General features: G+C 67.4%; 1 protein-coding gene across 4 annotated transcripts; it reads right to left on the reverse strand.

Annotated features, from left to right (window-relative positions):
* Positions 1–1,525: 1,525 nt before the first annotated feature.
* On the reverse strand, positions 1,526–14,569 carry LOC311510538 (pleckstrin homology domain-containing family A member 3-like). 4 transcript variants are annotated; one of them, XM_084610275.1, is made up of 8 exons: positions 14,454–14,542; positions 7,934–8,050; positions 6,961–7,116; positions 5,626–5,762; positions 4,809–4,979; positions 4,358–4,401; positions 3,788–3,945; positions 1,526–3,151 (listed from the first exon to the last, which is right to left on the reverse strand). In XM_084610275.1, exons 1-8 carry the CDS (start codon positions 14,491–14,493, stop codon positions 3,090–3,092), a joined length of 885 nt encoding a protein of 294 aa, XP_084466401.1. In that variant the 5' UTR covers positions 14,494–14,542; the 3' UTR covers positions 1,526–3,089. The 4 variants fall into 4 exon arrangements, with proteins under 4 accessions (XP_084466401.1, XP_084466402.1, XP_084466400.1 ...); XM_084610276.1 differs by having other exon boundaries at positions 1,526–3,945; positions 7,934–8,283; positions 14,454–14,569; XM_084610274.1 differs by having other exon boundaries at positions 1,526–3,945; positions 4,809–4,976.
* Positions 14,570–14,856: the final 287 nt, after the last annotated feature.

Here is a 14,856-nt window from a genome sequence, read left to right on the forward strand (position 1 = left end):
GGGTTTGGGTCTGTGTTCACCTATGCAAATTGGTGAGGATTTTTATTAAGCCTTCCCTAGGAAAGGGGGTGTAGGGCTTGGGGGGAGACGTCTCCAAGTGGGCTCTTTCCCTGTTCTTTATTTAACATGCTTGATGGTGGCAGCATAGGGTTCAAGGACAAGGCAAAGTTTGTACCTTGAGGAAGTTTTTAACCTAAGCTGGTAAGAATAAGCTTTAGGGGGTCTTTCATACAGGTCCCCACATCTGTACCCTAGAGTTCAGAGTGGGGAAGGAACCTTGACAGTTAGCAATTGAAGTGTTATTGGGAAACAGAAGGAAACCAAGTTGGGCCCGATTCTGCTTTGCACCCACAGCCCTGCATGCCACCATACCTGACACCACCACATGGCCCGTTCTGACAGGCGGCAGTGCCGCTGCATGGCCATGCGAGGACTTTTCCTGAGCGTGTGGGTGGCGTACAGCCTTGGAAGCAATGCTATATTGTCATTCCTTGCGTGAGGTCATGCCTCGCTGGTGTAAGGAGCAGGAGAGATCTGTCTCAGCCTGAATCCCTCTAACTGGGGCCCAGCTGATCCCCGGAGGCAGGTCCTGGGGTTTGGGCTGAGATTTCCACCAGGGGATTGCAGGCGCTCTCTTTGGCCAGCTCGACATGACAAACTATAGTACACAGGTACCAGCAAAGCGCCCGGCCTCTGCTCCAGGCCGGGTGGACACCCCCTTTCCCCAATTTCTCCTCCCACTGAGAATCTGCCATGCCAGGCCAAAAGGCAGCACTGCTCCCGACAGGGGAACAACCCCTCGGCACCGGCCCGCCAGTGAAAAGAGGGCATTAGCATCAGCAAGAAGCTAGTGTCTGTTACCAACAATATGCAAGAAATTCACTGGTCTAAGGGCATGTCAGGCCTGATCATTTGATGGAAAGAACTTCAGTCGCAAACGGTTCTTGATTTTTTCCTGCGGTATTATGAATAGTGGGGATGGCTTTACTACTCTGGCCTGGTCTCTCTCTAAACCACAAGGGAATAAACCCTCTCTGCACATTTGAGTAAAATACCCAGCAATCTCACTGTGCTCTCTCTTTAAAATACCCTCTCCGCAAAAACAAGATCATCCGGGAGCTACAGAACGAGAAATAGGCCATGTCGGATCAAGACACCAAGAGCTGAGCTGCAACAGAATTTCACAGCTGCTTTGAGGCAAGTTCTGTATTTTGCTTAAACACCTGGGGAGCTGCAGGAACCTTGTTCCTGCCGCTCCCAGAGTCTGGGAGAGCTCGGAACGACACCTGGATCCAGACGGGAAGAACAAACGGCAGCCACCATGAGTGACCCAACGGTTTGGGTCAGAGCCACAAAGATTCAGGCACTTCCTTTCGCCTGCCAATTGCAATGAAGCAGTTTCGTTCTGCAGCAGTTTCAGGCCGTAGCGCCTCCGGAGCCGCCTCCCCACACTGTGCAGCTGCTCCTTCCACCAGCCCTGGGGAAAAGCCCCCATGGGGGAAAGAGACACATGGAGACGAGCCGATTGTTTCAAAATTAGAGTCTTTATTGCAAGGCCTGATCTTTGGCAGAGCTCTCCGCAGAAACGGCTGCTTCCCTCAGCAAAAAAACAGCCCCAACCTGACGACGCGTCTGTACAAAAATCCTGTGTCAAAGGACAGAGAGCCAGAGGACGAGAGCAGGGACAGTTCTGCACCTCCATTAGAATCAGCCACGTCCTTGCTGTAGTGTTCAAAGAGGTTAGCATTGGGTGTAGTCACCTGACTCAGGTAAAGTCCGGGTGGGAGGAGCCAACCCTCCCCTGGCACCATCTTTCTCCTCATCTCTGCATCTACTGTCCCTGAGATGAGAGGTAGACTTTACTCCCAGCAGCCCCTGCAGCAGGAGAGCCAGCTGGGCTCTCACTTCTGACCTTGGCTTGAACCGTCAGCGGGGCATGGCCGGGAACTGGCCAGAGGGAGGCGCTCTGCCAGATCGTCGGAACCAGCCTCTTCTCACCTGCCTGCTGGATCCAGAGGCCGTGGCGAGAAAGTGGAGAGAACCCCGATGGGTGAAGCCTGGCTGTAAGAGGTGGTTTGATGCACCATGGCACCAAACTGGGCACCAACTGGATGGGACGAGGGGTAGAAGAGCAAGATCTCCTCTTAGCCCCATTTCTAGGGAGCGGTACTATTCCCGGGGCAGGGAGAGCTCTCCCCCGACACACCACACAGTGGGGACACTGGCTGTGCACCCACAGATTACAGGGGATCCTGCTGGATCACATTTGGCCATTAGCCCCAGCACACTGGCTGGCTCTCTGAAGCTCTAATACTGTGTTGGCTGGTGATCGCAGACACCCCGGGTCCCCCCCCCACTCCTGCGCTGATGGTATCATGCCCAGCATCACAGCAAGGGGGAGGGGACAAGAGGCCGGGGCAGCCGGTGTTTGGGCTCCTTGGGCTGGGGAGCAGAGAGGGGGTTCCATGCTCAGCAGATTTCCCCCTGCCCCCGACCGACCGAGAGACGGGCGTAAGGCCAACACAGGCGCCAGGGCGCTAAGCCCAGGGGAGATCAGCACCAAGGAGAATGTTTCTCTTCTGCTCCCGGGACAAGGCCCCCTCTACCCCACCCCAGGCTGGGGGCTCGGTCCCCTCATCCCAGAGAGCCTGCATTCTCACCACCCATGGCACCCACTGAGCAATGCCACCCTGCAGTGCCCCCCTGGCCTCTTCCGCCTGCACAGCCAAACCATTTCCAGACCCTCCTCCGTGCAGACGGGGAAATGGCTGCAGAGAGTGGAGGTGACCCACCCCGGGTCACAGGACTCAAGCATCCTGATGCCCAGTCCCCTGCTCTACCTGCTAGACACTACTCCCTTCCCAGAAGGGCACCGCCCCTCCGGAGCTGGGACCAGCGCTGGGCGAGGGGGGAAGCAGTTGGGGGCCAGCCTGAGAGTTGGGGGGGGGGGAGAACACAGCCCCGTTGTTCTCTGCTGGTCCCTGGCAGCTCCCAAGCACAGGGAAGGGCCGTGCTCCCATGGGGCTGGGCCAGGGATGTTCCAAAGCCCCCAATGTGAGGCAGAGGCAGCGCCCGGATCCTGGTGCCGCTCACTCCCGCTTATCACCGCCAGCCGATTCCGCCGGGGACTCTTGCGTGGGCAGCGGGGCCTCTGGCGAGGGAGGGGAGGAGGAATTAGGGAGACCAGCAGCTTCTGGCCTCTGGGGGGCTCTAGCGCCGGAAGAGGGAGCCCAGGGCTCCAGTCCCCAGACTGGATCAGACAGGGGGCATGGGCAAGGGACCCCTCAGACAGAGAGAGTCACTCAGCTCCTGTTACTTCCTGCACAGGACAGCCTCACCTAACCCACCACTGCCACCTCCAGAGGCTCTACCAGCCTTGCCATCCTGGGGGAATGAGGCACAGGGAGGGACTCGCCCCTTGCCTTGCAGAGCTGGGAATGGAACCCAGGAGTCCTGGCTCACAGTCCTGTGCTCAGTCCACTAGAGAACCTGTTTCCCCTGCTCCCCTCTGACCAATGGGCCCCCCCTGCCCGCAGGGGACACAGTTTGGGAGCGTGACACATGGGAGCCATGAACTTCAGCCCCAAAGGGCCCACTGGGGCATGGCTAGCGGGGGGCAGGGCCAGCAGGAAAGGCAGAGTCAGCCGGGGCAAGCTGGAGGGCGCGGGGGAGGAGGGCTGATGCTGTCCTTCAATCCCTGTAAATCATCTGCAATGGGACAAGCTGTGACCGCACTGCATCGTGCCGGCTCCCCCTGGTGACGGGGAGGCTGCCCCGTGGCTCCTACCTTCCCTCTCCTCCACGATGGTGCCGACCGGGCTGTCGGGCGCGGGGCCCTGCTGGCTCCAGTGCTGCGAGCGGAACATCACCATCTCCTCCAGGTTGCGCACCACCGTCACAGCGCCCTTCTGCGGCGGCACCGGGGTCCGGGGCGGCTCCGCCCCTCTGCAAGAGGGAGACGGGGTGAGAGCCTTGGCTTGGGGATGGGCACCTAGGGTGGCACCCAAGGGAGAGCCCGGCTGATCGCTTCCCCTCCCATCCAGGCTACCCACCCATGGAGAGTTCCCAGCACGCCCTGAAGGGTGGCCTCAGCCGGCCCAGGGGGCTGGGGATTGAGTTCCAGGACCTTCCCCACCTCCAGCTAGGGGAGCCAGGGCAGCACCACGCAGGGCGAGGGTCTGGCTTGGAGGGAGCCAGGACCCATGTCATGGGCACCCAGAAGCCAGCTGCCTGCCTCCGCCCGCATCCCGCTCGGTCTCAGACCCCAGCTGAGCGCAGGGACGGCGGGATCCTCACCCAGCCCCTCTGCGCCACCCAGGAGTCCCCTCCTCCCTTCCCTCGCAGCCAGCCTGCTCACCTGTCGGGGGACACGATGCCCGTGTGGCTGAGGGAGCGTCTCACCTGCGAGGCCAGAAAGTGGGAGAGGGTCAGATGGAACCGAGCAATCTGGGGGCACCGGGCAGCTCTGGAGCTGGTTCAGATCCAGCTCAGACTGGCAGCGTGGGCACACATCTGATGACAGCTGGGGGCCAGCATGAGCCACGCTGGGATCATAGCAATGTCCTTCGCAAAGAGGCCAAGGACAAACTGACCCCAGACACCCTGCTCAGAAGCTTGCCCTGGTGCTGCCTGGGCTCTGCGCGCTCTGGGGCCGTGACCAGAGCCCGGCTAGCTCCCAGCCGACCCACACAGCCCTGCCCCGGCACTTGGGGCTGGCAAAGAAGAGAAGCATGCTGGGTTTCCGATCTGTCCTAGGCAGATGCCACTGCTAGTTCAAATGCTGCCCCCTGCCCCTGGGAGGCTCTTACTCTATGGGAGTGCGGGAGTTTGGTGCCCACGAAGTCCTGGGGCAGGGGGGCTGGCGAGGGCTGGTAGAGCTCAGGTGCCAGGCGGGCGTTGGCGAATTTCATGCACTCCTCCAGCGTGGAGATGAACTGGCTGCAGGTGGCTTTGAGCAGGGAGGCGGCTTCATTCATCTTCTGGGGATGAGGAGGACAGAGGGTTACCCAGAGGAACAGGCGCCCACAATCCTTTGCACTCGTGTAGCTCCAGCCTCTCCAAGCCTGCTGTACCGGTGGGGAAACGGAGGCAAAGAGAGGGGCAGTGACTTGCCCCAGCCACCCAGGGAGTCAGTGGCCTCCCCGCGCCTTTGTTAGCTGGCTCCGTGTTAGCTGGCATTGCAGACGCACAGGCCAAGGCATTGCTCAGAACAGAAGCAGCTTTGGGAAAGAGAGTCATGCCTAGTGGATAGAGCAGGGGAGTGGGAATCAGGACTCTTGGGTTCTATTCCTGCTTCTGGGCGCAGAGTGGGGTCCAGTGTTTAGATCAGGGGGCTCACATCCACACATATCTTCACTCCTGGGCCCCACCCCATCTGTTTATGCCATGAAGCCTCATACCCCATGAGGATCCCAGCCACTTGAGCAGGTGGTATAGCAGCATAGCCCTGCAGTGGGGAGTTCCACTGGTTGACTCTGCACTGCGTGCTGCAGCCCTCTCTGAGCTGTTGGAATCAGGCGGCCTTTGTGCCTCAGCAGAAGGGAGTGGGTAGCTAGGACCTGTGTCCTTCAGATCCTCCTAAAACCCAACAGCTCCCCCTTAACCCCCCCCCCACTCCCTTTGAACCTCAATATCGAGCGGGGTGCCGTTGTCCTGGGGCCGCGTGGACTCCTGGACGTCCAAGACCTGCTGAGTCAGCACATCGCAGTACAGCCGTAGCTCTGACAGCTTCCGGCCCAGGGACTCGCTGCTCAGGTGCACGTCTGGAGGGAGATGGGAAGATCAGCATTGCCTCGTTCCTATCCTGCTCCCCTGGAAGCCCCAGGCCCTGTATGTTATATGCAGGGACTGTTTCGCCCCTGCCACTGAAGTGCAGCCACCTCTGGGGTGGAACGTAGCATCTGCTTAACAACCTGCAATAACACTGCACTAGTCTAAGACAGGAAGTGAAGAAAAACAGAGGATCCAGCAGAAACCGTCAGGGGAGCCAGAATGGAATGGCCCACGTTGGAATTTAGCCAGGACACAGGGGTTGATGCCCCGGTTCTTACAGCGGGCTCTGGGCTTGGTAATAAGCGGACCTGTCTCATGCGGGGGGCCATCGGGCTCAGCACTGACCCAGAGAGGAGAACGCGCCCCCTACTGGAGGCACCCACCCTCCAGCACAGCCAGTGACGTAGCTAGGGGGGAGCGGGGCAGCGGCCGCTCTCCTAATGAGCAGAAGTGCTGCCTTTTTAATTTTTTTTTTATCTCCGCTCCCCCTGTTTTCTCTGCCACGGAGCATAGCACTGAGCTCAGCATTGACCGGAAGGGGAAGATTGCAAGGGAAGAGGGCGCCCCCTCCCTGAGCCCCTCCACATCACTCCCTGCAGCCTGGCATCCTCTAGTGGGCTGGGGCTTTGGGGTCAGGCCGTCCGCTACTGGGCCCCCCACCCCATAACCAGCAGGTCAGAGGCCAGCTGGGATTGGCTTGAAGGATGAAATTCCGGTTCTCTGCAGTCGCCACCGAGTGACTGTTTCCTGAGGAGGGGGGGAACGCTGGCACCCGAGCCCGTCTCTGCTCCCCAGTGCAGCCAGCCCTTCCACACCCCTCTGCTGCCGCAGTTTTGGGCCCGCACGCACAGCTCTGCCGGTGCTCCTCAATCCTGACCCGCAGCCCCCCCTGCTATTCCAGCCTGCCCCCCAACCCCAGCCCCTCTATCCCAACCGACAGCCCCTTGCTTTCCCAGTGCCAGGCTCCCCACCCTCAGCTCTGCCGGTGCCCCTCAATCCTGACCCACAGCCTCACCGATGTCCCTCAGTCCCAACCCGCTGCCCCCTGCTACCCCAGCCCTGGGCTCCCCCAATCCCCCGATCTGTCCCTGACTCCTGACATACACACTGCCCAGATCTGCCACACCGCAACAGAGATCACCGTTTCTCTGGCACAGTGCCCACCCTCTCTCTTCAGGAAGGACCCACCTTTGTCCTTCTGGCTCCTGCTGTCGCCCAAACAGGCTTTTGAGCTGCCCAGGGCCACCAGCCACTTCTGCCTCTCCGCAGCACCCCCTGCCTTCAGGTAGAAATACTGCTCCCCGGGAATCACCAGCTCCATGCGCGTGGCATCGGTGGGGTGCACTGCAGGGACAAGACAGTCGCTGAGCGAGAGCCCAGTGCTCGGGTAGCAGAGTCTGTTCTCACCTTGCATGACACAATCAGCTCTGCAGGCCGAGTCTAGGGACCCAGGGCTTCTCCAGGAGGAGAGTGGGAGTGGGATCCAGTGGTTAGAGCAAGGGACTGGGAGCCAGGACTCCTAGGTTCTATGCCCAGCTCTGGGAGGAGAGAGGTCTAGTGGTTAGAGCAGGGGACTGAGTACTAGGACACCTGGGTTCTATGCCGGATTCCAACAGCCACACACTCTTTTGCGGAATCTCAGCACTAGATTGGACAAAGCCCTGGAATGGTCTCCAGGGTGGAGATTCTTAAACTGGGGAGCTGCCCTGTCTCCAGCCCACCCACAGCGAAACCCTCAGCTGGCTGCAGCCCAAGCCCGGGCTCTGAAGAGTTTCAGGGCCCACTGAATCCAAGGGAAACCTCCCACACGACTGATTGGCTCCCTTGGTGCGAGGTGCATCTTCAGTGGCATCACAACTGCGCTCAGAGGTAGAAGCGACTTGCAAACCCAAAGGGGGCAGTGACTGGGGAGGACAGAAATAGCCCAGAGAGACGTGTGTGTGTCTCTGCCGGGGGGGGGGGGGGGAGGGGCAGGTGAGAGCGGCACGGGGTGGGAAGGGCCCATTGGAGAATCTGGCCCCCTCAGTGTTCGTTAAATTCTGGACCGTTGCCATGCCAGGATCCCAGGTCAGCAGCACAGCGAGCCAGCCCCCTCCTGGTCCAATTGCCGCCCCCTACCCGCCCGAGCCTCTCACCCAGCGGGGGAGTGCAGGGCACCAACCTTTGATCTCACAGACGGCCATCTTGATGCTGCCCTTGCTGCCTTTGCCCACGTCGTCCTGAGAGTCATAGTAGGACAGGATGCCGCTGTCCAGGACAAAGTACCGTGGCTGCCAACCTAGAGGGGAAGGGAAAGGCCAGGCCAGTCACCCGCCTAATGCCTGCCAGGGCGCTTCTCTCCTCCAGGGAGCCCAGCTCCCACGGCTGCCGCCTGGCGCACAGCAGCCCTGCTCACGCGAGGGTCAGCATGGAGCCAGGACTCCCGGGTTCTATTTCCAGCCCTGGGAGGGCGTGGGGTCTAGTTCTTCGAGCAACGGGCCAGGAAGCAGGACTCCTGGATTCTCTTCCTGGCTGTGGGAGAGGAGAAGGTTCAGAGTCAGGACTCCTGGGTCCTACCCCCTGCCTGTGCCCCCGACGCGTCACTCCCCCATCGGTGTCTGCATGCGGGTATTACGGGGGTGACGTGCTCCAGTGAAAGGGGCCAGAGATGTGCAAACGTAACGCCGACAGACCCCGGTCGTCAGCGGGCAGAATAGAACCTGGGACCTCTGAAGCTTAGTGCACGAGCCTCTACTGCATGAGCTAAAAGCCAACTGGGCCAGCAGGTTATTTGCTACCCCTCCCACTTTGGGGTCCACCTGTGTCGCTTACCCTATAAGAGAATTACAAACTCTGCATCCTCACAACCCCCCAGGCACAGGGTGGCCCCTGCCCCCAGTTGGCACCTGGCTCTCAGAACGGAACAGGGAGCCGCCCATGGGCCAGCCAGCCTTTGTGCCGAGTTAGAGCTTGGGACTGGGAGAGGCCGTGGAGCCTGTTGGGGGAAGGGATGGTGGGGTCCTCCGATCCCATCCGGAAACATGCGGAGGGGGGCATAGACCTGGCCCCGTTCAAAGAGAGGGAGGCAGCCCCTCTTTGAAGGAAGAGACATAAGCCTGGCTTGTGGGGGGTGGGTCCAGGTCACAGTCCTGTGAACCTGGTTCAGGGGCAGTGAACCCACTTCAGGGACGGAGGGGTCACAGACCTGCCCTGGTTTGGGGGAGAAAGATCATGGACCTGCCCTATTCGGGGGGAGCAGGCCCAGGTCAGGGGAGGAGGGCAGGGAGACCCGGCCCAGTTTGGAAGTGGGGGGTGGAGGGGTTACAGAGAGCTGGCCCAGTTCCGAGGGGATGTTGTCTTACAGAGACTCAGCCCAGTTTGTGGCGGGGAGGAGGGCACAGATACCCAGACCAGCTGGGGAGGGTCACACAGACCTGGCCCGGTTCAGCGGGGGCGGGGGCGTCATACAGACCTGGGCCACTTCAGCGGGCGGGGGGGCGAGGGCACACGGACCTGGCCCGGTTCGGGAGGGGGAGGGAGGTGTCACACAGACCTGGCCCAGATCAGCCAGGAGGTGGGGGAGGGGCACACAGATCTGGCCCGGTTCTGGATGGAGGTCACAGGGACCCGGCCCGGTTCGGGGGCGGGGGAGGGTCGGGTCGCAGGGACCCGGCCCGGTTCAGGGGCGGGGGAGGGGGCGGGGGAGGGTCGGGTCGCAGGGACCCGGCCCGGTTCGGGGGCGGGGGAGGGTCGGGTCGCAGGGACCCGGCCCGGTTCGGGGGCGGGGGAGGGTCGGGTCGCAGGGACCCGGCCCGGTTCGGGGGCGGGGGAGGGTCGGGTCGCAGGGACCCGGCCCGGTTCGGGGGCGGGGGAGGGTCGGGTCGCAGGGACCCGGCCCGGTTCGGGGGCGGGGGAGGGTCGCAGGGACCCGGCCCGGTTCGGGGGCGGGGGAGGGTCGCAGGGACCCGGCCCGGTTCGGGGGCGGGGGAGGGTCGCAGGGACCCGGCCCGGTTCGGGGGAGGGGGCGGGGGAGGGTCGGGAGGGTCGCAGGGACCCGGCCCGGTTCGGGGGAGGGGGCGGGGGAGGGTCGGGAGGGTCGCAGGGACCCGGCCCGGTTCGGGGGAGGGGGCGGGGGAGGGTCGGGAGGGTCGCAGGGACCCGGCCCGGTTCGGGGGAGGGGGCGGGGGAGGGTCGGGAGGGTCGCAGGGACCCGGCCCGGTTCGGGGGAGGGGGCGGGGGAGGGTCGGGAGGGTCGCAGGGACCCGGCCCGGTTCGGGGGAGGGGGCGGGGGAGGGTCGGGAGGGTCGCAGGGACCCGGCCCGGTTCGGGGGAGGGGGCGGGGGAGGGTCGGGAGGGTCGCAGGGACCCGGCCCGGTTCGGGGGAGGGGGCGGGGGAGGGTCGGGAGGGTCGCAGGGACCCGGCCCGGTTCGGGGGAGGGGGCGGGGGAGGGTCGGGAGGGTCGCAGGGACCCGGCCCGGTTCGGGGGAGGGGGCGGGGGAGGGTCGGGAGGGTCGCAGGGACCCGGCCCGGTTCGGGGGAGGGGGCGGGGGAGGGTCGGGAGGGTCGCAGGGACCCGGCCCGGTTCGGGGGAGGGGGCGGGGGAGGGTCGGGAGGGTCGCAGGGACCCGGCCCGGTTCGGGGGCGGGGGAGAGTCGGGAGGGTCGCAGGGACCCGGCCCGGTTCGGGGGCGGGGGAGGGGGAGGGAGGGGAGGGGAGGGTCGGGTCGCAGGGACCCGGCCCGGTTCGGGGGCGGGGGAGGGAGGGGAGGGTCGGGTCGCAGGGACCCGGCCCGGTTCGGGGGCGGGGGAGGGGGAGGGAGGGGAGGGTCGGGTCGCAGGGACCCGGCCCGGTTCGGGGGCGGGGGAGGGGGAGGGAGGGGAGGGTCGGGTCGCAGGGACCCGGCCCGGTTCGGGGGCGGGGGAGGGGGGAGGCAAGAGGGGAGGGTCGCAGGGACCCGGCCCGGTTCGGGGGCGGGGGAGGGGGAGGCAAGAGGGGAGGGTGGCAGGGACCCGGCCCGGTTCGGGGGCGGGGGAGGGGGAGGCAAGAGGGGAGGGTCGCAGGGACCCGGCCCGGTTCGGGGGCGGGGGAGGGGGAGGCAAGAGGGGAGGGTCGCAGGGACCCGGCCCGGTTCGGGGGCGGGGGAGGGGGAGGCAAGAGGGGAGGGTCGCAGGGACCCGGCCCGGTTCGGGGGCGGGGGAGGGGGAGGCAAGAGGGGAGGGTCGCAGGGACCCGGCCCGGTTCGGGGGCGGGGGAGGGGGAGGCAAGAGGGGAGGGTCGCAGGGACCCGGCCCGGTTCGGGGGCGGGGGGGGGGAGGCGAGAGGGGAGGGTCGCAGGGACCCGGCCCGGTTCGGGGGCGGGGGAGGGGGAGGCGAGAGGGGAGGGTCGCAGGGACCCGGCCCGGTTCGGGGGCGGGGGGGGGGAGGCGAGAGGGGAGGGTCGCAGGGACCCGGCCCGGTTCGGGGGCGGGGGGGGGGGAGGCGAGAGGAGAGGGTCGCAGGGACCCGGCCCGGTTCGGGGGCGGGGGGCGGGGAGGCGAGAGGGGAGGGTCGCAGGGACCCGGCCCGGTTCGGGGGCGGGGGGGGGGGGGAGGCGAGAGGGGAGGGTCGCAGGGACCCGGCCCAGTTCGGGGGCGGGGGGGGGGAGGCGAGAGGGGAGGGTCGCAGGGACCTGGCCCGGTTCAGCCCGGGGCGGGGGGGAGGCTCTCGCGGACCTGGCCCGGTTCGGGAGGGGTGCGGGATCACACAGTATTGGCCCGGTTCGGGGGCAGAGAGGGGAGGGTCGCAGGGACCCGGCCCGGTTCGTGGGGCAGAGAGGGGAGGGTCACACAGACCTGGCCCGGTTCAAGGGGAGGATCACAGATACCTGGCCCGGTTCGGGAGGGGTGCGGGATCACACAGTATTGGCCCGGTTCGGGGGCAGAGAGGGGAGGGTCGCAGGGAACCGGCCCGGTTCGGGGGCGGGGGGGGGGAGGCGAGAGGGGAGGGTCACAGGGACCCGGCCCGGTTCGGGGGCGGGGGGGGGGGGGAGGCGAGAGGGGAGGGTCGCAGGGACCCGGCCCGGTTCGGGGGCGGGGGGGGGGGGGCGAGAGGGGAGGGTCGCAGGGACCCGGCCCGGTTCGGGGGCGGGGGGGGGGGGGGGCGAGAGGGGAGGGTCGCAGGGACCCGGCCCGGTTCGGGGGCGGGGGGGGGGAGGCGAGAGGGGAGGGTCGCAGGGACCCGGCCCGGTTCGGGGGCGGGGGGGGGGGGGAGGCGAGAGGGGAGGGTCGCAGGGACCCGGCCCAGTTCGGGGGCGGGGGGGGGGGAGGCGAGAGGGGAGGGTCGCAGGGACCTGGCCCGGTTCAGCCCGGGGCGGGGGGGAGGCTCTCGCGGACCTGGCCCGGTTCGGGAGGGGTGCGGGATCACACAGTATTGGCCCGGTTCGGGGGCAGAGAGGGGAGGGTCGCAGGGACCCGGCCCGGTTCGTGGGGCAGAGAGGGGAGGGTCACACAGACCTGGCCCGGTTCAAGGGGAGGATCACAGATACCTGGCCCGGTTCGGGAGGGGTGCGGGATCACACAGTATTGGCCCGGTTCGGGGGCAGAGAGGGGAGGGTCGCAGGGACCCGGCCCGGTTCGGGGGCGGGGGGGGGGGGAGGAGAGGGGAGGGTCGCAGGGACCCGGCCCGGTTCGGGGGCGGGGGGGGGGAGGAGAGGGGAGGGTCGCAGGGACCCGGCCCGGTTCGGGGGCGGGGGGGGGGGGGGGGAGGAGAGGGGAGGGTCGCAGGGACCCGGCCCGGTTCGGGGGCGGGGGGGGGGGGGAGGAGAGGGGAGGGTCGCAGGGACCCGGCCCGGTTCGGGGGCGGGGGGGGGGGGGAGGAGAGGGGAGGGTCGCAGGGACCCGGCCCGGTTCGGGGGCGGGGGGGGGGGGGGAGGAGAGGGGAGGGTCGCAGGGACCCGGCCCGGTTCGGGGGCGGGGGGGGGGGAGGAGAGGGGAGGGTCGCAGGGACCCGGCCCGGTTCGGGGGCGGGGGGGGGGGGAGGAGAGGGGAGGGTCGCAGGGACCCGGCCCGGTTCGGGGGCGGGGGGGGGGGGGAGGAGAGGGGAGGGTCGCAGGGACCCGGCCCGGTTCGGGGGCGGGGGGGGGGGGGAGGAGAGGGGAGGGTCGCAGGGACCCGGCCCGGTTCGGGGGCGGGGGGGGGGGGGGGAGGAGAGGGGAGGGTCGCAGGGACCCGGCCCGGTTCGGGGGCGGGGGGGGGGGAGGAGAGGGGAGGGTCGCAGGGACCCGGCCCGGTTCGGGGGCGGGGGGGGGGGGAGGAGAGGGGAGGGTCGCAGGGACCCGGCCCGGTTCGGGGGCGGGGGGGGGGGAGGAGAGGGGAGGGTCGCAGGGACCCGGCCCGGTTCGGGGGCGGGGGGGGGGGGGAGGAGAGGGGAGGGTCGCAGGGACCCGGCCCGGTTCGGGGGCGGGGGGGGAGGAGAGGGGAGGGTCGCAGGGACCCGGCCCGGTTCGGGGGCGGGGGGGGGGGGGAGGAGAGGGGAGGGTCGCAGGGACCCGGCCCGGTTCGGGGGCGGGGGGGGGGGGGAGGAGAGGGGAGGGTCGCAGGGACCCGGCCCGGTTCGGGGGCGGGGGGGGGGAGGAGAGGGGAGGGTCGCAGGGACCCGGCCCGGTTCGGGGGCGGGGGGGGGGAGGAGAGGGGAGGGTCGCAGGGACCCGGCCCGGTTCGGGGGGGGGCGAGAGGGGAGGGTCACAGGGACCTGGCCCGGTTCAGCCCGGGGCGGGGGGGAGGCTCTCGCGGACCTGGCCCGGTTCGGGGGGGGGGCGAGAGGGGAGGGTCACAGGGACCTGGCCCGGTTCGGGGGCGGGGGGGGGGGGGAGGAGAGGGGAGGGTCACAGGGACCTGGCCCGGTTCGGGGGCGGGGGGGGGGGGAGGAGAGGGGAGGGTCACAGGGACCTGGCCCGGTTCGGGGGCGGGGGGGGGGGGGAGGAGAGGGGAGGGTCACAGGGACCTGGCCCGGTTCGGGGGCGGGGGGGGGGAGGAGAGGGGAGGGTCACAGGGACCTGGCCCGGTTCGGGGGCGGGGGGGGGGGAGGAGAGGGGAGGGTCACAGGGACCTGGCCCGGTTCGGGGGCGGGGGGGGGGGAGGAGAGGGGAGGGTCACAGGGACCTGGCCCGGTTCAGCCCGGGGCGGGGGGGAGGCTCTCGCGGACCTGGCCCGGTTCGGGGGGGGGGCGAGAGGGGAGGGTCACAGGGACCTGGCCCGGTTCGGGGGGGGGGGGAGGAGGGTCACAGGGACCTGGCCCGGTTCAGCCCGGGGCGGGGGGGAGGCTCTCGCGGACCTGGCCCGGTTCGGGGGGGGGCGAGAGGGGAGGGTCACAGGGACCTGGCCCGGTTCGGGGGCGGGGGGGGGGAGGAGAGGGGAGGGTCACAGGGACCTGGCCCGGTTCAGCCCGGGGCGGGGGGGAGGCTCTCGCGGACCTGGCCCGGTTCGGGGGGGGGGGCGAGAGGGGAGGGTCACAGGGACCTGGCCCGGTTCGGGGGCGGGGGGGGGAGGAGAGGGGAGGGTCACAGGGACCTGGCCCGGTTCAGCCCGGGGCGGGGGGGAGGCTCTCGCGGACCTGGCCCGGTTCGGGGACGGTCCGCCTCCACCCCCGCCCCCAGTGCGGGGGAATCCCCAGCCCCCAGGGGCGGCGGCGGACCCGGACCCGGACCCGCCCCGGCGGCCGTTACCCAAGAGGTAGTTGGTCCATTTCAGTAACGCTCCCTCCATCGCCTGGGTAGTCAATGTGAGCCGCCCATTGAGAACACGGGAGCGACCAACCAATCACCCGCCGAGAGGGCGGGCTATAGCGCTTTCGCCCAATAAAAAGAGCGGATTGGATACGGGGGCGGGACTTGGGAAAGGCAAGCCAATCACCATGGAAGGACGTGCACGTGTGGGAGGGAACAGCAGGTGTGTCACTAATGACATCAACAGACCCCGGCCTGTGGCTAAAGAGAACTCTCCATTCCGCCGGGCCGCCATTTCCCCTACTTATGGCGCGCAAAGGCCTTTGGGTGATGTAGTGCTCCAGCCCATTCTATTCCTTGGTGGCAAGGCAAGCAGGAAATACAAATCCCAGGGAGCCCTAGG

This window comes from Lepidochelys olivacea (genome assembly GCF_965140295.1).
Source record: "Lepidochelys olivacea isolate rLepOli2 genome assembly, chromosome: 20".
Classification (NCBI taxonomy): Eukaryota; Metazoa; Chordata; order Testudines; family Cheloniidae; genus Lepidochelys; species Lepidochelys olivacea.